Source organism: Tuber melanosporum, assembly GCF_000151645.1.
Source record: "Tuber melanosporum whole genome shotgun sequence assembly, scaffold_67, strain Mel28".
NCBI lineage: Eukaryota > Fungi > Ascomycota > Pezizomycetes > Pezizales > Tuberaceae > Tuber > Tuber melanosporum.
The window spans coordinates 133972-157620 of NW_003299114.1; the positions used below are offsets into that span (position 1 = coordinate 133972).

Sequence of the window (23649 nt, forward strand, 5' to 3'; positions counted from 1 at the left end):
CCCTAATTGTTAGCCTTCTGGGGTACAGTTACCCACGTAAGTAAGTACTATACACTATACACTATACACTATACAGCCGTGCTTGCTAGCTGTAGGCGAAAAAGAAGAAAGGGAAAAAAAGGAAAGAAAAAAAGCATGACTCGCCCGCAAATCGTAAGGGCCGGTAAGTTCGCCTACTCTTGTTGATGGAGCTTTAGAGATACTTGTCGCCTTTTCCAACCCACCCTCCCGAGCCCTCCCTCCCTCGCCAACCCTATTCTTCACGGTGCAGAGAAGAGCTGGGCTCTCCCATCATTATCTTTCCCTCCCCATTCTTTCATTGCCGTCAATCCCGAAAAATAACCCCGCCCCACCCACCTTATTAATAATGCTTTTATTTACTAAAAAAATATTTGGTGGTTCAGACACGCTTGATCTACAGTCACGCGATCGGGCCCCTGCGCAGGATCATTCGAACGCCCCTAGCGGTCCGAGAAACACTGCTGGTCTTGCCCCTTCTCAATCACAGGCTATTTTCAACGTTTCAACAGAGCAGGCTCAAACGAAACAAGACCCGGAAAAGTCGGGTGATCTCCTGCAGGATTCCGATGTAGATGAGGTTGAGCGGGATTTGGCTGGGTCCGAAGAGATGGCCGGAGATGATGGAAGCTTCGACGATGATGATATGGGCGATAGGATGTCGAGCAGTCCCAGCATCGCTGACGGTGTGTAATGTTGCGTAATTTCCGGCTACTACCAAGGGATGGGCTAATGGATGTGTCTTTGTCGATGATAGAGGATATTGACTTTGAGATGGTTTATGCTTTGCATACATTCACTGCTACAGTCAAAGGTCAAGCGAATGCCACTAAGGGGGAGCACATGGTACTTCTAGATGATAGTAATTCCTACTGGTGGTTGGTCAGAATTGTTCGGGACGCTTCAATAGGTAAAACGCCTACAGAATCCCCTGCTATCGCAATTCCTGCTGACGTGGGACATTCGCTTGCTTGCCTAGGATACCTTCCAGCAGAGCATATTGAGACACCTACGGAGCGATTGGCACGCCTTAACAAGCATCGCAATATAGATCTGGCATCAAACATGCTTAGCGATAATGCTCACGAGAAATCAAAGAACCCTCTTCGGAAGGCTATGCGCCGTCGTAATGCAAAAACTGTCACCTTCAGCCCTCCGACATATGTCGAAGCATCGGAATATGAATACTCCACCGACGAAGAGGAAGGGGAGCGCGACTATTATGCTGAAGATGAGGGGCAAGATCAGGAGAGGGGCTCTAATGATATTGAGCGTGTAGATTCCGGTGGAAAGTCTAGCGATGAGCGATCTAGATCGGGGTCAGATTCAAAGAATAGTAGTGACATTTCTCGGGATGATGGGGATGTAAAAGTCCGAAAGAACCCCGCTCCTGCTTCTTTGAGACATCCCGACTCGGCTGTATTTAGTGACGACAAAACCGAAACCAAGAAGCTTACTCTGACCCCAAATCTTCTGCGCGACGATGCCACTACCTCAGTTGATCACGTTCGAGGTCGAACTTCAATAGAAAAGTCGTCGAAGCGGGACGATGGTATTACCTCGCCTCAACCTGGTAGCAAGGATTCCAGGAAGGCGAAGAAGGGTGGAAGTGTGCTTGGTAACTTGTTCAAGAAGAGGAACAAGAAAGGGAGAAAAGACGAGGAAGACGATCTGGAGGAGTGGCTCCACAGCGGTGATAGGGCTGATAAGCAGAACGCCAGCATCAGTTCAAGAGAGTCTGAGGATAGCCAAATGGAGAGTGTGAAGAAGGATAAGGAGGAATTTCACCGGCGTGAGGAACAACGAAGACAGCAAGCTCAGCAAACCCTGCGGAAGCAACAACAGCAACGGGAAGGCCCCCAAAAACCGACCGTCAACACCGGAGCACCTTCGACAATACGCAGGGTTGAGTCTGGTGGTTCGCCAAATAGTGCCGATAGGGAGAATAAGGGCGATGTGGTTCATGGCCCGACAGCTCAGCAAAAACAATCCATTGAGCTTTACCGTAATGATTCCGCCTCCAAGCCAGTTGCTGTATATGCTCCTTCCGGTCGAAAGAGGTCTACATCATCTGAACGTCGAAGCGGGGAAACAGATAGAGGTCCCCCAGCTGAGGAGAAACCTGTTACTTTATATTCTTTTGCCGAACCAAAGGCCTTAGAAACCGCCGCAAACAATGAAGCGGTTCGGAAACCTTCGGAGGACAACATCAAACCAGCATATGTTCCAAACACTTACCAACCTGCTCCACAACCCAGTGATTCCGGCAGCAGTGGGAATGGATCCGGAGTTAGTAATAGTAACAATGCTCACCAGTTCCAGGAACGCCTTTCTGAATCGCCCGAGCATATTTCATACCATGATGCTATTTCCGACCGACCTGATATCCTCGATCTTTCCAGCAGTTCAGAGAATACGTCCCCGATACACTCATCACCAGAAATAATTGATCGTGCAAATACATTGGAGTCATCTTCACCCGAATCTCATGCTATGACTCGCACTTGGTCAGATTGGAGTCTAAGGACATACTTTGAGGATGATAATGATGTTAGGGACATGTTGATTGTAGTTCAACAGGACAAAAGCAATAGCTCTACGGCTAAGACGGAGCATCCGGACATTGGACCGCTGTTTGAAGACGCCAGCACCAAGCTCGCAGACATCACAAAGGTGAGAACTCGCTAGGTTTCCCAGATTGCTCGGTGTCTGACTAACCATTTGAAAAGCGTCTTGACGGAATGCTTGGTGACTGGCTGCAGCGTAAGGGCCGGACCAGGCCTTAGTTCTGTGGTTTTTTATCTTCAGGTTTCTCTGTGACTTTTTTCTTCCCCCCTCAATAGCAACTACTATTCCCCCACATCCTTCCTTTCGGGTCTTAACTATTTTATTTTATTTTCGTTGGAGTTATGCTTTACCTTTATTTCTGGTTATTTTACCTCAGAGGAGGATGTCAAATGCGGGGGCTTTAACTTACTTTTATAAGCGAGCACTAGAGGGAAGGTTTGGCAGGGGTGTTGGTCGAAAATCACAAGTTTCCTAGTTTCTTTATCCTATTATCTATCTTATTTCCATTGGTATCGGACGGGGTTTTGCGCAACGCAAGATACCCGCAAGTTGCGTTAGCAGGTTCTTTCTTTTTTTTTTCCCTCTTTTATTTACCGGCAGCGCTGGGCTGGCTATTTATATTTTCCTTCCCCTGTTCCTCTGTCCCGGTGTTTTGTTCTCTCTTTTTTTTTTTCTTTCTCCTTCCTTTCTTTTCTCTCCTTTTTCCTTTTTTCTTTTTCCTTTTTTCTTTTTCCTTTTTCTTTTTTCTCTTCCATTAATTATACATCGTGGATCGAATAGTCGTAGCTAGCTTTATGGGACGTTAGAGCTCTAGAGAGACGTGCTGGGAGAAGGAAGGAAGCTTATGAATCTGTCTGGAATGATTGAAGAATCCACCTGTCTCGTTCCTCCCCCCGCTCACGAGTAACTTGTTATCAGGGCTATTGAGTATTGGATTTTGGACTTGATCTTGGTATATACTCGAGCATAAGTGGGAAAGAAAGCATGTGTTTTTGTCATGAAATATCACTCGGTTATAAAGAAGCATTGAACATTGCTATTATCACCCCCCGACCACGCTACTCCCCTACTAGACTGGAATCACCTTGGAACACCACTCCATCACCACTCCACACCAATCCACACCAATCCATAGAAGAAAAGAAGAAAAAAAAGGGACAACAAACAAACCTCTCACTTCCTCCTCCCCTTCCACTCGTCCAACACCGTAGCAAAAGTCACCCACGCACGCTCCGCCCACCCGGGACGGCAACTGTGGCAGGCACTGACTTGGCAGGCCTCGCAGTAGTACGCCCAATTGAAGAAGTGCCGCCTGTGGCAGATGTTGCAGATTCTGTTGGGCTCACGGATTAATCTTTCGTGGGTGCAAGGTCCGCTGGTAAAGACAACGACGATTTGGGGGGCCGCCGGGGCGGTTTTTTCGGGAGCGAGGGTGTTAGCGGTGGGGGTAGGGGGTGGTTTTGTCAATGACATTTTTGCGGATTTGGGAGAGGGGGTGGAAGAGGTGAGGGAAAAGAGGGAGAGGATGGAGAAGCGTTGGATGGTATGACACCGTGTTATGGGGCATTTAGGTTGGTTGTTTTTGGCATGTTGAGAGGATTGGGTGATAGAGGACAGGTAAGGCAGAGGGTCCGTCATGGTTCTCACTCGGGTGCTTTTGCCAAGACATGTGACTTTCTTTTGATTGGTGATCGAATCTGATAAGATGGTTTACTATCAGTTGCTGCTTGGGGGGGGGCGGATGTGATTAGAAAGACTCGCCAAAAGCGAGAAACACGGACCAGACGAAAAGGAGAGCATTCGTCCGTCCAGCTAAAATGACGACAGTAGATCGAAAAGGGCTGAAATTCGGTACCGGCAGCTGGTTCGACTCTGGCTTTCTGATACGTGCAGTACAGTGTACCGAGTACGAGTAAGTTACCGGGAGGTAGATGGTTTTTTGCGGTACGCGCGGTGCGGGTGGTTTGAATCACTAATTTTATTCGTTCGCTGTGCCTTTTTTAACATTTTCCTTCTTCCCCAAACAGCATTTGGCCTGGCGGTTCTGGGGGAATTACAGTACTCGAGTATTGTGCAGGGATCAACCTATCCTGGAAGGGGGTGTGGCTACCTTTGTCCTTCTCTATTCTGTCTACAGCGGGCGGGTCCAGTATGATACCGGTAAAAGTAAACAGATGGTCGCGCCCAACGACTTTCAGCTCTCTCCCCCTTCAAGGTCTCCTCCATTGGGGAGGGATGGTATGATATTGTTTTTTCTTCTCCTGCCTCGGTCCTTCTGCCAGCTCACAATTCCCCGACCTACAACCGAAGGGTAAGGAAGGAGGGAAACCCCCTTCCTCCCTCTTTCCTCCAACCACTGCTCTTTCGTCTACAAACGTTTAAAACATCAGTCAGTATCTTAGCACTCTGCTACATACAGTCTCCAACCCCCCCCCCCCTTCATCTGCTCATCGTATCACAGACAGAATCGGGCAGGGAGAGAGGGAAAGAGATAATTTAACTCATTAAACACTTTGATCCCCCCCTTCCTTTCTTCTACCCCACACTCTCCCTTCTTTTACCCTATTGCTCCCTCCCTCCCTCATTGCCGTCCTCTTCCTCCTCACTCGCTATATCCCCCCACCCTTGACTGCAGGTCGTGTTGCCGCCCGACTGCGTATACTCGAGTATCACGTCGCGAAACCCCAATTACCTTTGCTCTTTCCGCTTTAGTGCAATCTTGTTGTGGTCAAGGTTTGTCTCTTCAACTGTTAATCGAGCGCCAGCCCCCCAACAACAACGCGACCTTCTCCTGACAACCAAACAACCCCCCATCATCTGTCCATCCACTCACTTACTTGTGCTCATCGCTAACAGCGTTCCACGGTAGACAGCTTGATAAACAATGGTTGACACGAAAGAATTGATCCGAAAGGAGGTCAAGACGATCACCTCGTCCTCTTCTCATGGTCGCAGCGGGTTCATGAGGGGTGATGGCTACTTGCAGGTAACTCATTGTTTCCTGGGCGGAGCAGGAGAGAGAGATAATGCTTTGGAGTGCTAATGTGGAATTTCAACTATTTTAGCTTTACCTCTCCCAGCTTCAACATAATCCTCTGTAAAGCTCCCTTCTCCCCCATTACTCTTTGACGTGTTTTTTTTTCTTTTCTTTTTCCTTTACTCTTTTATTCCCCCCCGCTATTCCATCACTCGCTATGCGATGTGTTCCTGGGAATGTATGATGTACTGATAGCAGTTATTTTTCTTCGTGCGCAGGCGGACCAAGATGCTCACCTCGGGTACCCTTTCCGCCCTCCAGGAAATCCTCGCGTCTGTTTACGCCGGTGATCGCGACAAGAAGGGATCCTATCTCACCCCTCGCGTGCCGAAGATGGCCATCTATGGTGCTCTGATTTCCGCTCCGCTCGGTCACATTCTCGTGACCTTGCTCCAGAAGGCGTTCGCCGGTCGCACCTCGGGCAAGAGCAAGTTGGCGCAAATACTGGTCAGCAACTTTGTCGTGTCCCCCGTCCAGAACTCGGTCTATCTCGCCTGCATGGCCGTCATTGCCGGCGCTCGCACACCGCACCAGATCCGCGCTACGGTCAAGGCCGGCTTCATGCCGATTATGAAGGTGTCTTGGTGCACGAGCCCCTTGGCGTTACTGTTCGCGCAAAAGTTCCTGCCTCCCCATGCATGGGTGCCGTTCTTTAACCTTGTCGCCTTCGTCATCGGGACTTATATCAATGCCATGACCAAGAAGAAGAGACTTGCTGCGCTTAAGAGGAAGAAGGTTCGTAAAAGAGACCATCTTAGTCCGACCGAATTCTCCTTTGGACCCTTTGAACTTATGATATGGACAGTTGCACGATAGGAAGGACGTTGTCGAAACGAAGGAGTACTACGTGCGACGAGAGAGAGACTAGGGAGGGGGAGAAATAACGATGAAAAGGGGAATCTTTTTTTTTTTTTTTAATGAAAGGGATTTCCTTCTTTTCTTTTCCTTTTCCTTCTTTCATCTTTTCAGCCTCGGTTTGTTGGAAAATGGGAGTGCGCAGAGTAGAAAATTTCTTATGAAAGGAAAGAAGAAAAAAATACCACTCTAAGACTTACATTAATCTCTATTTCGCTTCTCACATCATCAACCAATTGACACAACAGACGGCTTGCTCGCTCTCGACTCTATCTGGGAATCGCTGTTTTTTCCACGATGTGAGAAATATTGTATTTCATGTCCTATTACTTCACTTATCCGTCAAAGGGTCTTCTGAGTTTCAGTCAATTTGGGGCTTCACTGGGGGGGGTGGCGGTTGGATGGGGGATGGGGTGAGGAGGAGTAGGCAAAAAGAAAGGGCAGCAAGTATTCATTCAATATACCCATCCATTAGTATCTAAATGACTACGTGCGTTTACGGGGGTTGTGTGATTATCCTCCCTTTTTGCTTCTTGTCTTCGGCTTGTTCCCTTTGGAGTGGGTAGTGGAAACGGAGTGATTGACGAGCGGTATCGTGATGACTTTGTATTGATGGATCTTTTATATATATCATATTATATACCTTTTGTCTTCTCTCCGTGAGTGATGGCGTATGGGTGTAGCTTGCCGCCGATACGATACAGTACCCTGATGGGGGTTTTTTTTTTTTTTTTGGAAAAGTAGCTCGTCCGGTTTATTCCGAGATTGTTGGGATGCTGATGCTGACAACATCGCACCTGGCTGGTTTCGTGCCTGGGACTTGAATTAAATCTATCGTCCTAGGACGGTGTGATGCTATGGGTGTGGTACCATCGTGGAAGGGGAAATTGGAGGCAATTGCGGCTGGCTGTTGTTTTGTGCTTCCATCGGTACCATACCTTTAGTAGAACTCATCTCATACTCACAGATTGATTTTTTCTGTTCCATGGCATTTGCATTGTGCATCATGTCTGAAAACTCGCCGGAGGCGTTCAAAGATCGTCTGCGGCGTTTGATTTAGCAGGCGCACCTTTCCCATTTCTCGGTGCTGTAATATGATACCGGATTTATTTATCATACAGGTCTTCAAGCATAAACGGGACTATTCCCCATGCTTTGGGAATGTAAAGCACTGCGCTGGACACAAGTAGGGTTAAGTTCCTTCCTGAAATCCACCTTCATAATATGATAAAAGGGAAATTCCCAACAGAGGCAGGTCGCAGGCCGCAGGTGCGAGTGCGTTTTTGTGATTGGAGCTTTTTGTCCCCCCCACCCACCACCCCGTTTAGTTCTCGCTGGGGGGATTATTCGATCCTCCGGCACCGCACTGGTCACGAACGGTGTCGCGGTGTCGAGTGCTGGGGGTTGCGGGTTCGGCTTTTGCGTGAAGGGTGAACCTTTCCGTGGGTGGATCCTCTTTGGAGTATAATACCGTGCGCTCACCACTTATGATATTTCTTTTCTTTTCCTCTTCTCACGTTTTCCCGTCTCGACTGGTTGGAACCCAGGATGAACACGAGGGGCGCTGTTGAAGTTTGGATATCTTTCAGTGCCTGGAAACTCTCTTCGAGGCGCATTATTATATCAGACTCGGCCGCGGTGGGTGTGATTTGAACGGGGTTAGGGGAGTTGCGAATAGCGTTGGGGAAATGCTGCCCCCCCCCCCTCCCGGGAGATTTTTTCTCCGGATCTAGAGGTTATGAGCTGGCTTAGATTTCCTAATTCCTTTACGGTGTGATACCTAATTGCCGGAAACTCTTATATACGAGCCCCACCGCCTCAGTGCGCTGTAGCATCGTATATGTGAATTGGCGGACGTATGATGAACTTCTCTGGGAACCGACGCTTGGGAAGAATCTTGGGGTGTGAAATTCCTCCGATGGCTTGTTGGTTTGCCTTTCTTTATATCTGTTGTAACTTATCTGGTATTGCTTGGGGATTGGGAGTGGGGGTTGAGTGGGTTTGTGGTTTTGGTAATACTGTCATAGGTGTTTCTTTCTTCCTTTCTTCCTTCCTTTCTCTTGGGTGGGAAGTGTAGAGAGGTTAATAGCTTTGGAGTGGGGTTTGGCGAAACGAGTGATAGTATGGTGGTGTTGTGGTCGCTGTGATGATATCATACCACTGAGGAGTTGATTAAGGAATTGTGAAAGGAAAAGCCTTATCACAGGGAGTATCAAAACTCCCCCTCTGTTTTTTTTTTTTTTTTTTTGATATCATCACATGAGATTTGGCTTACCGGATGAGATAGTTTTGGCGGTTTTTTCTGGGCATGATATGTGTCTATCTTCCAGAGTCATGAATAAAATTTAGTGCCATATAAACTCAAAATTTTTGTTGAACGAAATATATTACAGTCATCTATACCGCCGAACGCCCGAGAACGCCCACATATTACACCCCTATTTCACCAAAATCTCCTCCCCCCCTTCAACCGCCTTCTCAACCTCTTCTTCAATCATATCATTCAAATTATCCCAATCCGTCTATTCCCCCATCATTAGCCTCCCACCTGCCACCCCATTAGGAGAGAGGGGAAAGAAAAAAAACTTACATTCCTCCCCTTAACAACCCCCCCCTTCCGGGCACTGGCCTCCCTCTTCCTCTCCAACTTCTCTAGTACTGCGCCAGCCTTATCCATCGCGGCCTCCTTCCTCCTGCGCTTCTGCCTGGAAAGCGTCTTCCCCCCCTTGCGTTTCTGCACTCTGCCGCTATCCGCTGTGCGGGCGGATAGTGCGGCTAGTTTTTCGCTGGTGGGTTTTTCCTCGGGGCGCGGGAGCGGAATTGTAATTGTGGGCGACGGGGCGCGCTTTGCGGCACGGGAGCGGGGTGCTGGACGGGGCTTTGGTTTGGGAGTTTTGGCCATCCTGTGGTTGGTGGATTGGTTGGTCGTGGGAGGGAAAAGTTGCTGGTGGGGTGGTGGTATGAAGAAAAAGTTTTGGCGGTGGTGGTGGGGAGAAGGTAGGGTAACTTTGCGGGGGAGGGGGTGCGCGGTGCTATGATGCTGCGGTCTGATTTACCACACTCGTAGATTTAAGTACGATACAGAGTGGGGCTCTGTCTTGCTATAGGAGCTTCGCTCGTCCTGGTCATCAAGGCATCCGGAAGAGGGCATCTCGATGTGGTACTCGCAAGTGGGTATTCAGCCATCGTGCCAATGGAGGCGGCAGCAAGAGCATAGAGCAAGCCTTCCTTAACATACGGGAAGCAATAAAATTTCTGCCGTGTCAACTGAATTGCGGGGTTCAATTGCTCGGGTGCCATACAAGTTCGTATTGTGCATGTAAAAGCACTTGTAAACCACCTTAGGCTGCCGCGCGAGGAAACAGCTCTACGGGTTTGTGCTCCGAAACAAGGCTTTGACATGAGGTCGGGGAGGAAGGGGGGAAAGAAAAAATGAGGGGGGAGCTATCAGGAGGTTATATGATTCGATAGCGTTGAGACTCAAAACCCCATTCCCCCCTCAATACTCTCCACCTCCCACCCTTTACTATTATCATACCTCCGGTAATCCCCCTTCTTTCTTTCTCCACTGAGGCCCAACTGCACTGAACTTTGTTCTCATACTAGTAACCGGGTCTCCTTCTAGGGGAAAAAAAAAAACCCCCACCGCCAATCAAAATTCTTCGAATCCGTTTGCTTGCTTCTCTTCCGGTAGATAAGTTGAACAAACGACCCGACAAACACCAAAATGTCCGAGGAATCCAAACCTGAAGCTTCAAAGAAGGGAAAGGGAAAGGCTAGGAGCGGAGAGGGAGAAATGAGCAATATTTCTAATATTTCTAGAGAGTTGGTCGAGCAGCTGCTCAGGGCGAATCCAAGTCTTGCCGGGGAGATGCAGGGCATGGACTCGAAGAAGATCGAGGAGGTGATGAGAGGGATGAGCTTGCAGGATATTTCTACTGGGATGGTATGTTTGCTGCTTTCGCAATGGCTTTGATGATGAGGAGGGTTATTGCTGATTGAAACTTGTGGGTGGGATGCGTAGGCTACCGGCGGGAAGAATCAGAAGGATATGGCTTCTTACAAGTTTTGGAATACGCAGCCGGTTCCGAAGTTTGGTTTGTTTTTCTACAGTTCTCCGCAATGATGGTTGGAATTGGAGATTCTGATTGGGTGTGTAGGTGAGGACGAGCCGTTGCCGGATGGACCGCTAAGGGAGAATGATCTCGCGAGGGTCAAGACTGTGGGTGCTGAATTGATTGAAGGGTTCGAGTGGGATACTGTCGATCTTACGGATGACCAACAGGTTTTTTTCCTTTTTCTCTTAAGGCTTGTTTGGTAGACTCGTTCTTATTGGGAAATAGGTACGGGAGGTCTACGAGTTACTCACCCATCACTACGTTGAGGATAGCGAGGCCATGTTCCGGTTCAACTACTCTGCGTCGTTCCTGCATTGGGCACTGAAGGCTCCGGGTTGGATCAAGAACTGGCATGTCGGCGTGCGTGTAACGAGTACAAAGAAGCTCGTAGCCTTCATATCCGGTATCCCTGTCACTCTGAGAGTTCGGGAGAACACCCTCCAGTGCTCGGAAATCAACTTCTTATGCATTCACAAGAAGCTCAGGGGTAAGCGACTTGCACCTGTGTTGATCAAGGAGGTCACCCGAAGGTGCAATCTTGAGAGTGTATGGAATGCTATCTACACTGTCGGTGTTGTGTTGCCGAAGCCGATTAGTACTTGCAGATATTTCCATCGTAGTTTGGATTGGCTCAAGTTGTACGAGACTGGGTTTTCGCCTCTACCAACCACTAGTACGAAGGCTAAGCAGGTTACTAAGTATGCCTTATCTGCGAATCCATCAACTAAGGGTTTGAGAGAGATGGAGGTGAAGGATTTGGATGCTGTGCACGATTTGTTCACGAGGTATATGGAGAGGTTTGACCTAGTGCCAAAATTCACAGTTGAGGAGATTGGGCACTGGCTATTGAACGGAGGATCAAAGTATGACGAAAGGATTGTTTGGGCCTACGTCGTTGAGGTTGGGCTTTCCGCTGCTTTTGATAGTGACGGGGCTGACTTGCATGTAGGAGGAAGGGAAAATCACCGATTTCTTCTCCTTTTACTCTCTCGAGTCCTCCGTCCTTGGGAAAAAGGAGACTATTCGTGCTGCGTACCTCTTTTATTATGCCTCTGAGACTGCTTTCAGCAAGTCTCCGGATGCTAAGAAGGAGCTTAAAGTTCGCTTGAATGCACTGATACACGATGCTCTTATCCTGGCTAAGAAAGTACGCCATTTTTTCTTTTGTTAAATATGGATTCTGCTAATATGTGGATAGTTTAATTTTGATGTCTTCAATGCTCTCACCCTGCTCGATAATACCCTCTTCCTTCGGGAGCAAAAGTTTGGAGCTGGCGATGGATCATTGCATTATTATCTCTTCAACTGGAGAACCTCATTCATCAATGGGGGAATTGATGATAAGAAGAATGTCGATGATGAAAACGGTAGCGGTGTTGGTGTTGTTATGCTGTAATCACTTTTTTTTATTGTTGATCCGTATACAGATTCTTTAAGTGAAGCGTATTTATAAGACTGGATCGGATAGCGCTTCTGTTGGTTAGGATTGCTTGAAAAATACTTGTGCTGTTCGTCGATACCCTGTCGTATTGTGCTGTATTTTGGGGATAAGAAACTCCCTAGTCAACCCACTACCGTGTGATATGAATTAGGCATGGGCTAAGTTTTGGGGTTAGTAATGGCGTCACCGGTACATAGTTATCATGGAACCTGCTTAGAATGGAGTTTGTTGTAAGGAATAGGATTTATCACCCCCCCAACCCCGCACCGCATTTTCAACACAAAAAAACAGACTTCTCATAAAAAGTGCGCTCACTATGTTCAGGAGTGCATTCAATTCGCTAAAGCCTCTGATCAGGTACCAGTATCGGACAATCACCATGGCCACAAATACATCTTTGTACAAGATGAACCATACCATGTACTATTTTTCTTCTCTCTTCCCCTGTGTACTGCGGCTACTGATAGTGGGGACTTGCTAGGCTTCGGGTGAAGGATCCCAAGAGGAGCGGTCTGTATTGAACTCCTCCCCGTAATAAAAAAAAAATGCAGGCACTGACAAAGCAGCCAACTAGTTGAATACTACCAAAACAACTTTGGCATGAAGCTCATCCGCAAGCTCGACTTTGAAGAGGCCAAGTTTTCCCTCTACTTCCTCGCCTTCGATAACCCAGGGGCCGAGAGCGCTGGCAGGCAGTGGACGGATCGGGAGGGGATCTTGGAGCTTACACATAATTGTAATGTCCTTTTCTGGGATTTGTTTAGCTGTGGTTGGGGTGTTGGCTGACGGTGGAATAGATGGGACGGAGGATGACGACAATTACAGGGTTAATAATGGGAATGTGGAGCCGCATAGAGATATGTTTCTCTCCTTCCCGGTTGCATTTCGGATGCTGGCTGACTAGTATTTTGGTATAAGGTTCCGACATATGTAGGTTTCGCGCATCGCGAGCGAGTCTCAATATTTGGTTGAACTAACTCAACGAACAGCTCCATCACCGCCGACCACCTTGAAAGGGCTTGCGGAAGGCTCGAATCTAATAATGTCCCCTTCCAAAAGCGCCTCCAGGAGGGGCGCATGGAAAACATAGCCTTCGCGCTAGACCCAGACGGTTACTGGGTCGGGATCATTGGCCAAAAGCGGTCCGACCCTGCATCTACTTCCACCAATTTGGACGTCTACCGCTTCAACCGCACGGCGCTCCGCGTTAAGGACGCGGAAAAGTCCTTGCAATTCTACCGCTCTGTGCTGGGAATGAGTCTCCTCAGAACAATAGAGCAGCCCGAGGCTGGATTTAATCTTTACATTTTGGGCTATAGGCGAGGAGGAGAGGAGGAGGATTCGCTGGTAGATAGGGAGGGGCTTGTGGAACTTATGTGGAATTATGGCACCGAGAAGGATGAGGGGTTCAAGTATCATAATGGGAATGAGGAGCCGCAGGGGTTTGGGGTTTGTTCCTTTTGCAGTTTGTCGGGAAGGCAAAGGATGAGGGCTAAAATGGGAGGCAGCATCTTTGCATCTCTGTGGACGACCTCGACGCCGCCTGCGCTAGATTCGAGGACTTGAAGACTAATTGGAAGAAGAGACTTACGGACGGTAGGATGAAGAATGTGGCATTTATCCTGGATCCAGATAATTATTGGATTGAGTTAATCCTCCTCTTCTCTACCTTTCCCCTACCTCCAGTTTAACTAACCAGCACATAGAGTCATCCAAAATGAGGGCATCAAAGCCAGAGCGGTTTGGTAAGTTGAGGTGCGGAGCACTCTTGATCAATCGTGTGTGTTAGTCAATCACTCAGTTGGTTGTGGCGACGAAATTGAAAATATCACGACGTTCCTTCTCCGAGTGGTCGCTAGAGAGGGGGTAAGAATTACGCCTGTGCCCCGGAAATCGGCCCGGTTCACCTTTGGCATTTATGCGTTTGCGCCGTAGATCCTTGGCTCTCACATCTTCATATTCCAGGATGCACTGGCTCTTTTAGTACTAATGACCGCGCCGATCGAGTGAGATATCGTGATTACCTAGCTGGAGTCTGGCAGAGTGCGTTCATCTACCTATCGTAGTAGTCTAGGTCTAAGAGTGCGGCATGAGTGATTCACAATAACTCTCTCACAAATAATAGACTATACAGCTACGTTTTCACAATCAAAAGTCCATCCATCAAAAAAGTAACACTGAGGATTACCCACATCTCCATCACATCATTTCCACCCATACCTTATATAAAACCCCTACCACTCCTATCGAATACAATCCCCCCATCTGTTGGCCACCCGCACACACTCTTAATATTGTTGAAAATGGAGTAACCTCGGCCGCTGCCATTCGAGGAATACTCTAGCATTCTGTATTGAGCCAAAGTTTCCTCCACGGGTCTAGCCCTTCAGAGCGATTGCTTGGTTGTGGTGGGGTCGATAGGCACTGTGCCATTAAGGCCAGGCGCTGTTGATGTTGGTATCGTAGAAACGTGCATGCGGAGGAGCCTAATGGGGTCAATTGGTTGTTTGTGCTGAGTGGTAAGGGCAGTAACTTATGGTCCAGCGATGCGTCGGGTAAGGCTAAGGTGTATTTGAGATGGTGAGGTTGGAAGCTCCCGTCGTGTGAAAGGAGGTATCATGAGTGTTTGAACTGCGAGAAAGCTGGTGAGGATTTTTTTCGTATTTCGGGAATAGATTGACCTCTCGCTTGGGGTGTTCGGGGGGACCGTTGAAGTGCGTGTTCACACGAGATCGGTTGAGCGATTGGTTTGGAAGTCACGGCTTTTTCGTTCCTGCCGGGAGCGGGTTTGGTTATCTGTCGTGTGCAAGGCGTGCCGTGATTCCTCTCTCCCTTTCTGTGATACCCGCGTTCGCTGCCATTGGCCTATTGATAGAGCTACTTTGGCGCTGTGCTTCTCCAGTGCTCTGCTCAGCTCGCGAGCTATGTCTTGGGTAGTTCTAGGACGGACGATGGAAACCTCTCCCAGCCACAAGTCGTCGCTCTGTTAAGGTCTGCTTGCATTGTTGGGGGGGGGCGGAGGGCTCCTCACGTGAAAATTTCCGTCTTTCTGGGAGATTGCAGGAAGTTGACTGCAGCTTTATTCGTGTACTATACTCGTGTGTAAAAAACGAATGAAGTCAAGGGGAAAAACAAAAAGATAAAAAACAAGGGCAGCACTTATCAGCCAGCGTGAGTGAGAGGTTGTGATCTCGATCTGGCTTTGGGGGAGGGACGGATGGGAGTGCCTGATAAGGGGGATGTCGGCTGACTTGGAGGAGGTTTGATATACTTTTTTTTTTGTGTCAGAGTCTGTCTCTATTATTGTTATAGATTTTATTAAACACATGCTGGCGATGTTATGGCTTGCCCATTCCTTGGTGAGAGATATCCTCACGATATCAGCAAGATATTTGGGATCTAGTGTCGCCCCTGTTAGTATCTTGAGGCTTTTTTCCAACGAGCCAAGATTTTTTCGGATGTGTGGGACTTTGGACCATGTTCTTGGATATGTGATCAAACCAAGAACTTGCGCTGCTGAACATTGAGGGATACTAAAGTGGAGAGTTAAACTTCTTAGTTATCTAAGTCACGGGAACTGCCAGGGGTGGCATGAAATTTCCAATGCCTCGCTGGTCCGAGAGATAATCCGCCTGTTTGTTGCTCCTTGTTCCCGTCCTATCTTTGTCCACCTACCCTAAAGTCTCACTCACTCTTCCCGCCCCCCTCCACTCATACATCCTCCAGCCTCAAATAACCCAACTTGAACCACAATGAACAAACAACCCACATATACCATACCTAGCCTACCCCGCCAAGCTCCAACCAACCGTCCCATCCCACAAAGCGCATAGTTCCAAGTCAGGAAGAGGAGGCATACGGGGATTCTCGTTAACCTGCACACCAATAGAGAACGCCACCGTGGGCTTCGCCTAGTCCGTTTTTTTCTTTTCTCTATTTTTTTGTTGAAGAATTGAATGTTGGAGTCCCGCAGGCTGTCTAACACGGCGAATTGGGGATAAAAGTGAATACCAGAGAGTAGCGGTAATGAGGTGTGATAAAAACGATTGTTCGGTGTGCGGTTCTTGAAACTAGTAGCCATCCGTATGTATCCCGCAGTGCTACCGGCCAGCCAGCCAAGCGGGGGTTTTACACGGTATGATACCCCCTTTGATAATCAAACGAACCGGGTTGTGCTGGACACAGTGCTTGGTGGTTTACTTGCTGTCCCTATTCGATGCCATCCTAGGCTAGAGGGGGTACGAGTGCAGTTCACTGGATGATGGGGGGGAAACAATTCAGACAGAAATGGGTCCTTCGAGCAAGCGGCGTTCAACAGGCCTTAATGAAGAGTCTGTCGAAGGAAGACAGAAGGGTATCTCGCCCCAAGTCCCCCAAGAACGTGATAACAGTCCCGATGATTTTGGGTAATACAGCACCGGATGCTCACTCCGGCCGCCCAAGCTGCTGTACCCATCATATTACGGTAACAATCTTTGTACGTTAATACCTCCCTCTCCATGTATGAGACGCATAGAGATTGGGGAAGCGATGCCACCCCATTTCTTCAAAGATGTTAAACAGCACGTTTTAACGAAACCCGGGGATGAGTACTGCAACTGCAGCATCATAAACCCAGTGGTATGGTTGAGTTTTGGGGTCCGCCTCGTCACCGACCCACCGACCCTTCAAAGGGCGGGCACTATTCAGGCTCCACTTAGCTCTACCACTACCGGGGAACTCTCGGCCCCTTCAAAGTACCGGAAAGCCCGGTTAGCAGCTCCAAGGGGATACTGTGTAATATATAGATAGTAACCCTCTCGTTCTCTTTTCGTTCCGGGCCTGGTTCTGCGTCTATCCAAACCCATCTAGCCACCCAGCCTTTTCAGTGTGGGTGGGACTGACACCCCGGACAAAATCTAGTTATCATAGCTCATGCATTTTCTCACTGTAAATGGCATGTAACATGGTTTCGACCTCTGGATCCTCGACCGCTTTTGACGGACGGTCCATGGTATTGGCTGGTCGGTCGAAGGGAAACGAACATCATCCTAGACCCACCCAAATCCCATCCAAGGTTTTTTTTTGGGGGGGACCTAAATATATGTTATCTGGAGTCCAAAATTGCATTCTGCGAGTTTGGAGGTTAATATTGAATGCGTCAATGCTAGGAGGGACAATGGATATATTCTGTTTCCTTTTTGAGTGGAGGTGTCGGTTTTAGGTTGGTTTGCGCCAGTAGCTAGCCGTATAGATTAGGATAGGAATCAAGTATAATACGGCATGAGTATGATAAATTATAGCGAACGGTATGCTGTGGCGTTCAAAACTTAATGCCTCACATAAGCTGGGTCAGGGTTACTTTATGAGAGATTCTTTTTCTGTTTTTTTTCCTATGATAACTCTACCAATTCCATACTTGTACCATCCACCATGAATGCACATTAGCAACAACAATATTCTATCTCTCATCACCTATCCTCAATCCCATTTTTCGCATGGTTTTTTTTTTTTTTTTTTCAAATACCAGTAGCGAAAAGGTATTAAAATAATAAGGTATCATATTATCATAATAATATTATTATGAACCTGTGCCAATTAAAACCCGAACTCTTGGACATTTTTACGGGCAGAAAAATGTGTTGCAACCAAAGAGACATAAGAAAGCTGTTTTGAGATATCACCATTTTTAGCTTGATGCAACCAGCAAAAATCAGTAAATCAGTCAACTTTGGTGTCAAATAACTCCACAAATACTTAAGAATCAGCAATTATTATTAGTTGTACTTATGTATGAGAAGCTGGGGTTATTTTACATACTAAAAAGTAGATTTCGGAAATTTTACCTTTTTTGCATATAGCAGATGCTATAGAGGTCATTACAATTCCAAAAATATTTTCTAAGCTGCTAGATATATACTCTACACCTCTAGCTAGGTGGTGAAGCAAAAATAAATTTATTGTGGTTGTTGTCTGAGAGTGGGTTTTCTATTGGCACAGGCCCATAATATGATAATATTATCACACATATCATATCACACATTCAGAGTTAAACTTTCGGCCTATAGTTAGGATTCCTGATAAAATAACCTCCGTTCAAATTCCATAAGGCAATACATTTTGAAACGCCACTTGTTTACCATAGATAGCATGCGCCAGTCCCAGGAGGTGTTACTTGTGTTTGCGTGATATGGTATGACAATATCAGCTACGGTTGAGGCTCGCTTCGGTTGTGCGCTATTTATTTCGAGTGAGTGGTAAATGAGCAAGAGTGCGTTAAGATTATGTATCATATCATAGCTCTGATTATTTGGGACTATGCGGTGAAGTGAGCCGGCCTAGGGCTAACGCTAGATACAGGGCAGAGATACACCATCTCGGATACTTTCGAGGTTCAAAAGCCTTGGTTGGGTAAAAATAAAATAAAATACCACCCCCTAAGCTCACAGCAGCCTACCGGTATTCGAGGAAATAAGAAAATATCCTATCCGGTGAGACGCGGATCCCTATTACGAGGTATAATATGATAAATCCTTGCCCAGGAGTGGGCTAAGTTAATCCACTGGGGGTCTAGATGTGTATCTCCTCGAAATGTTCCGAAATTTGGGCTATAACTTGCAGCCCGTCGCTACAGTCCTTAACCCCGGCTTATAGATGTCGCGAAGGGGGATCGGGGGGGCGCAGTTATCCACGCGCAATCAGGTAGACACGCAACCCAGGACTGGCATTCGGCCCCGAGGGAGATGCCGTCAGGGTGTCGGTGAATTGTATCATACCTCAATGCTTTTTATTTTATTTCTCCTGGACAGAAACACTTCGGGGGAACGAACATGAGTGATGAGAGTACAAATTCAATACGACGAGAGAGTGCCCCCAGCACGCCGTGCGGGATTGACGGGGCGGGGTATGCAGGGTTACCGATACACATGGGTTCCCAGGCCTTCCATCGACTTAGCAAGCCCGGTCAGGCAAAGCTTTTCCGCCAGACCTCAATTACGCTAACAAATGCCGAGTGATAAGCTGACGACCCAAGTGGTGGATACCGATTCGGCATACCATCTCCCAATGAGAAAAAAGGGTCGATTTTCACGCCAAGTTGACCTGAGGGAATGCTGGTAACATTTATCCCGTGACACTATAGTCTAAACAAATTTCTGTCCTTGGTAGGAGCAATGAAGCAAAGGACCGCAAAAAAGAAAAAAGAGCCCGCGCTTCTCAAATTTCAGCAGGGGTAAAAACACATTAACATTGAGATAGTCAAGACCAGATACGGAATGTATCATCGCCCCCCGCTGGAACCTATAACTTCGGTAACTCCATTTCTATTATGAAGGTACAATTAGTGTCCAAGCCTCATCTTGCTCAGGGATCTTGGGTATTTCAATAACGTAAGTCTCGACTATGGGACTTGGCGGTGACGGTAGAGTGATATGCTCCCTCTCATCCAGTTTGATCCAATCAGGATCCTCCTCCGGCAGTTCCTCGTAGATGCTGTTCTGGCCGCACTCGCTACCTGAACTTGTCAGGTCGTTATCATGGGGTTCCTGTCACAGTTAGGAGAAACACAGCACATTGCGTAAAGTGAAGGTTGGGGCGATTTACCAAGTACTCCATGGCTTCGAACATGGGTGAGCTCACCTCCTTATGGGTGGGTTTCCGGGGTTCGGTGGGCTGATTTGGGCCTCTGGGGGGCCCGTGCCAGAAAACTACTCCAGGTGCTCCATCCTCGCCGTGCTTACACATTTGCTTCCACCAGAGCACCTCGTAGATCTGGGGTTTGGTGGCCCGCTCCTCCTCAACCGGCTTCTTAGTGACATCCCCCGAGTGCTCCGCCTGAAACGTAGAGTTCGCTTCTATCTCTTCATGCCCCAAGTGGCATGTGCTCTCCTGACATGAGCCACACAACCCCACCTGGCAATCATCCCCACCCCACATTCCATACGCCCGCGCGACCCCTCTCTTCATCCAAAACTCCTCCTCCTCCTCCTCATACCTCTCTAGATCCTCCAACAGCGCCTCGTCTAACAGCCTCCCTTGATACTCTCCCTCTAGCAGAGACACCATTACGCTATCCAGTAACCCAGCCTCGTACAGGTCTATCTCGTCAAGAGGATTCCCCTCACACTGATTCCCGCACAGATCGTTGAACAGCATCGTGTGGAACTTCCAGTCCTCGGTTTCGGACATTTCGAAGTCTTCTAGCATGCGCTCGACTCGGGGATCGGTTGGGCTGAAATCATAGTCTATATCGCGGTATTGAGCGAGTTCGTCGTTTAACCGGCTTGGGATGTAGCTTTGGCCCGACATGCTCCAGGTGGGTGTTATGTTGTCGACGGCTTCGGCGAGAATTATGCAAGCTTCTCTTGGGTTAACAGGGGGGCAGGAGAAGTTCCAGGGTGTGGAGAGTTTTGCTCTCCGAGAAGCGTCCGACCGGTGTAAGGAGGTTAAGTCTACCACCGGTCGCACGGGGATGTAAGTCCCATGAGGAGACGAGGTGTTGGACATGTTCGAGAGGTCCAATAGGGACAGTCTGTTTGTTGTCAAGAAAGTTTAGCCATCGGATAGCTTAAAAGGGAAAGCGGGCGGAATCATACCAGTTGACCAACTAAAGCACAGAACCAGAACCGTATCTACCCCGAATAAGAGATGGTTTCGTGGGAACTGAAGCTGTCCTTTTATGGGAGAGGGAAATTAAGAGCTCGGCGCTAGCAAGACGGGGTTGAAACAAAGCTTGACTCACAAGGGCAGGAGCGCGTTCATATAAATCACTCGTCAGGGTAATCGAAGGGCTCAACGCGGGAAACGTGTCTACCAGTATTGGGGACGGCTTGGAAAGGTAACACACGAGATACCTCGGGCATTGAGAAATAGTTGGCTCGAGACCTTTCCATAGCGGCCCACCACATACCGGTACTGGGCTTGAGAGGGCTCTGATAGTAAGTCTTTGTTGTTTTTGTTTTGACTCGAGTAAGAAGCGCTTAGGCCCACTGCGAGTATGATACCCATATTTACATGACATTGTATGATATGATACCATAAGTGGAAAGAGGGTGCTTGATTGGAGGGGTGGTATGGGGAGTGCGCGGGGGCTGTGGTAAGGGTTTGTTTTGTGTCACCCGAGTTTTGTATAGTATCTGCTACAGCACGGAACGGTACTAGACGTTTTCAAAAGTATTCGGACATCTTGACACGCCTGCTATATGTCTTGGCACCAAGATGTCCGGATACTTTGGAAAACGGCTAGTACTCAGGCGTACGAGTACGAGTACCAACTCAAGTACGGTACGGTACCGTACTGGGGTAAGAGCATTTCAGGTCCGGTTGCATGCCCAGAGTGTTGCCCGGGTGATGGCCACTTCTCCTTTCGGAAGTGGACCCGAATTTTACCAACCCGCTACAGTAACACCCAAGCACAATATGGGATTCCGTCAAATTTGTACTAGTGCATCGCATCCATCCGAAACAAGTCAATTCCCAAGATAGATGAGCTCTGAGTCAATCGCAATTGATGTTTCCCATGCGGAACTATCTTGGCACATCTCATGCCTCAAAGTTCCCGAGATGCTACGTATTGACACCCTGTGGAATTAATGGGATTCTTCTCCAGTTGAGTTTCTACGTGTTGGGCGATGTACAGTACCAAGACCCTCTCTATCGCCTTTAATTTGAGTGTGATACGGTGGAGAGTCAGTAGTGCCCAAAAATCTCAATCCTGTTGTGATTCATGGCTTGTCCAATCAATTGTAGACAAACACCTGTTTATACAAGCTCCCATACAGTGCCCCCGACATATAAGACAAATATTGACTTATCGTAGTATGATACAGTGGTTTCCTTATCCTCTGCCACCTCTGGCCCTGTGGCGATACCCATGTCTCCTAGTGTGATTAGTTTCCCGAGCCCAAGAGGATATATGGTATAGACCTGGGTGCTTAAGCCTGGTTGGGCAGAAAAGTGCTCAACATTCTGAAATAAGTCGTGCTTGCAGCAAATGAGAATATGGGTGATTCGTAAGGAAAGGAAAGGTGGTAGCCACCCGCACTCGTAGGACTGGTAACCCTATCAGGAGGAGAGGAGCCTTATAAAAATTTAATTATCCATAATATTATCATAAGAATCCCTGAGATCTCTTCTATCATTGGTTCAAGGTAGCAGGTATTATTACCAAACCCCCCCGGTATTAGACGATACCTAACTTACCCAGACAACGGTTTCCGCATGTGAAAGTTAAGTCGCAAAGGGCTTTGCTTGCTCGAGATAATACGACAAACATGAATTAAAAATGGGAGAAACCCATAGAAGGCTTTGCAAATTATATTTTTTGAAGTCGCTTGGAAGCCTATTGAGTTTTCGTGGTGTAGGGAGAAAGAACACAACCCAGGTGCCCCTAAGCCCCCGGCCACTCTGCCAAAGGGTATCTGCTACAGTTTGGGAATAGTGTTCGAACAATACAATACTCGCTCGTTTAAGCAATTGGAACTCCCGGCAGTGTGTAGCTGGTATTGTACTACCTCCAGCTATACCCCCTATCTGGTAAGTTGCTATTCTTCCCTAGAGGCCAGCACATCCAGGTTGCGTTTCCTAAAGACTGCAAATCAGGCTAGAGCTTTTTGGCAGACCCTCTTGCTCTGATGAAGCTATGTGAAGGAGAAATTGTGACTATTTGTTGTAACAATTATTTCCTCTATTTTGGTATGATATCTTTTTCCAGTGCTTTTCCATTCTGCCTGACTTTTTTATTTTAGGGGAGGGCTCTCAACTGGTCCGGTGTCCTCCTCGCCGTTCTGGACACTTCCCTTGGCCACAGTCCCTTCCTCTGCAAAAGATTCTCGAAGCCCGCTCTCTCTCTTCGCTTTCCGCTGCCTCATCCACGGCCCACAACATCATATCTATCCTTAAATACTCATTTGTCAGTACCCTCACCCCCCCCCCTCACTGCCTACTCTCTGGCTAACACCCCCGAAGTCGACGTCTCGCTATCCTTAATACCTCTCGAATTTGATTCTCCTCGAAAATAACCCTCCACCTCTGCCCACCCTCTCAAAACTCCCGACGAGACCATGGCCCCCATGATCCCAATTCGAGCGGAGGAGACTCTCAAAACCATCGAGAATGTTCTTGAACAATGGAGGGATGTCAACAGGATATTAAAGGAGAAGGAGAAGGAGATGCTGAGCGGGAAATACTATCAGCACATGGAGGTTGATCTGAATAAGAAGTAGTTTTTACAGCCACTGGACTCGGATAACACAAAGGCCAACGTCTACTATATCAGGCAGAAACTCACCAGCTATGCTCGTGTGACCTACATCTTGGTGATTTAACCAAGTTGGGCTAATAACAGGCAGATACTGTGACCTTAATCGTCTAGGGCATTGGCATACAGTCATCCTTGAGAAGAATTGTAACAATGGGAGGATGATGTCGTTCCTCCACTGATTTTGCGAGACCCTTCTGGCAAAGAAGTGGAAGAAGGGGAAGAGAAAGTCGGTCAACCAGTACTGGTGAGATTTCAAGATGTTCTATCGCCGAATCAATGGCGCCTTTGTGGATGCGAATGTCAAACAAGGTCGTCAAGGTATGTGCCCCCCCCCCCGCCTACGGTGCTCCTTCTTGTATTAAACCCCGAAGTA

At 47.9% G+C, this 23649-nt stretch overlaps 6 protein-coding genes; 4 read left to right on the top strand and 2 right to left on the bottom strand.

Moving 5' to 3' along the window:
* Window positions 1-711: 711 nt before the first annotated feature.
* GSTUM_00010128001 (uncharacterized protein) lies at window positions 712-3446 on the top strand (the record flags this gene model as incomplete). XM_002841079.2 has 3 exons in its annotated part: window positions 712-928; window positions 998-2691; window positions 2748-3446. 3 exons carry the CDS (start codon window positions 712-714, stop codon window positions 2802-2804), a joined length of 1968 nt encoding a protein of 655 aa, XP_002841125.1. The 3' UTR covers window positions 2805-3446.
* Window positions 3447-5366: 1920 nt separating this feature from the next.
* On the top strand, window positions 5367-6689 carry GSTUM_00010129001 (uncharacterized protein). XM_002841080.2 has 4 exons: window positions 5367-5572; window positions 5652-5683; window positions 5842-6358; window positions 6429-6689. Exons 1-4 carry the CDS (start codon window positions 5471-5473, stop codon window positions 6489-6491), a joined length of 714 nt encoding a protein of 237 aa, XP_002841126.1. The 5' UTR covers window positions 5367-5470; the 3' UTR covers window positions 6492-6689.
* A 2131-nt stretch (window positions 6690-8820) lies between these two features.
* Window positions 8821-9400, bottom strand: GSTUM_00010130001 (uncharacterized protein). XM_002841081.2 has 2 exons: window positions 9069-9400; window positions 8821-9000 (listed from the first exon to the last, which is right to left on the bottom strand). Exons 1-2 carry the CDS (start codon window positions 9378-9380, stop codon window positions 8917-8919), a joined length of 396 nt encoding a protein of 131 aa, XP_002841127.1. The 5' UTR covers window positions 9381-9400; the 3' UTR covers window positions 8821-8916.
* Window positions 9401-9817: 417 nt separating this feature from the next.
* GSTUM_00010131001 (uncharacterized protein) lies at window positions 9818-12068 on the top strand. XM_002841082.2 has 7 exons: window positions 9818-10021; window positions 10104-10424; window positions 10503-10575; window positions 10639-10763; window positions 10822-11496; window positions 11546-11743; window positions 11795-12068. Exons 2-7 carry the CDS (start codon window positions 10206-10208, stop codon window positions 11990-11992), a joined length of 1488 nt encoding a protein of 495 aa, XP_002841128.1. The 5' UTR covers window positions 9818-10021; window positions 10104-10205; the 3' UTR covers window positions 11993-12068.
* A 569-nt stretch (window positions 12069-12637) lies between these two features.
* On the top strand, window positions 12638-13728 carry GSTUM_00010132001 (uncharacterized protein; the record flags this gene model as incomplete). Its single annotated transcript, XM_002841083.1, has 4 exons — window positions 12638-12773; window positions 12835-12898; window positions 13027-13486; window positions 13546-13728. The coding sequence occupies 4 exons, from the start codon at window positions 12638-12640 to the stop codon at window positions 13726-13728; spliced, it is 843 nt and encodes a 280-aa protein (XP_002841129.1).
* Window positions 13729-19119: 5391 nt separating this feature from the next.
* On the bottom strand, window positions 19120-20725 carry GSTUM_00010133001 (uncharacterized protein). XM_002841084.2 has 3 exons: window positions 20611-20725; window positions 19619-20546; window positions 19120-19560 (listed from the first exon to the last, which is right to left on the bottom strand). The coding sequence occupies exons 2-3, from the start codon at window positions 20519-20521 to the stop codon at window positions 19342-19344; spliced, it is 1122 nt and encodes a 373-aa protein (XP_002841130.1). The 5' UTR covers window positions 20522-20546; window positions 20611-20725; the 3' UTR covers window positions 19120-19341.
* Window positions 20726-23649: the final 2924 nt, after the last annotated feature.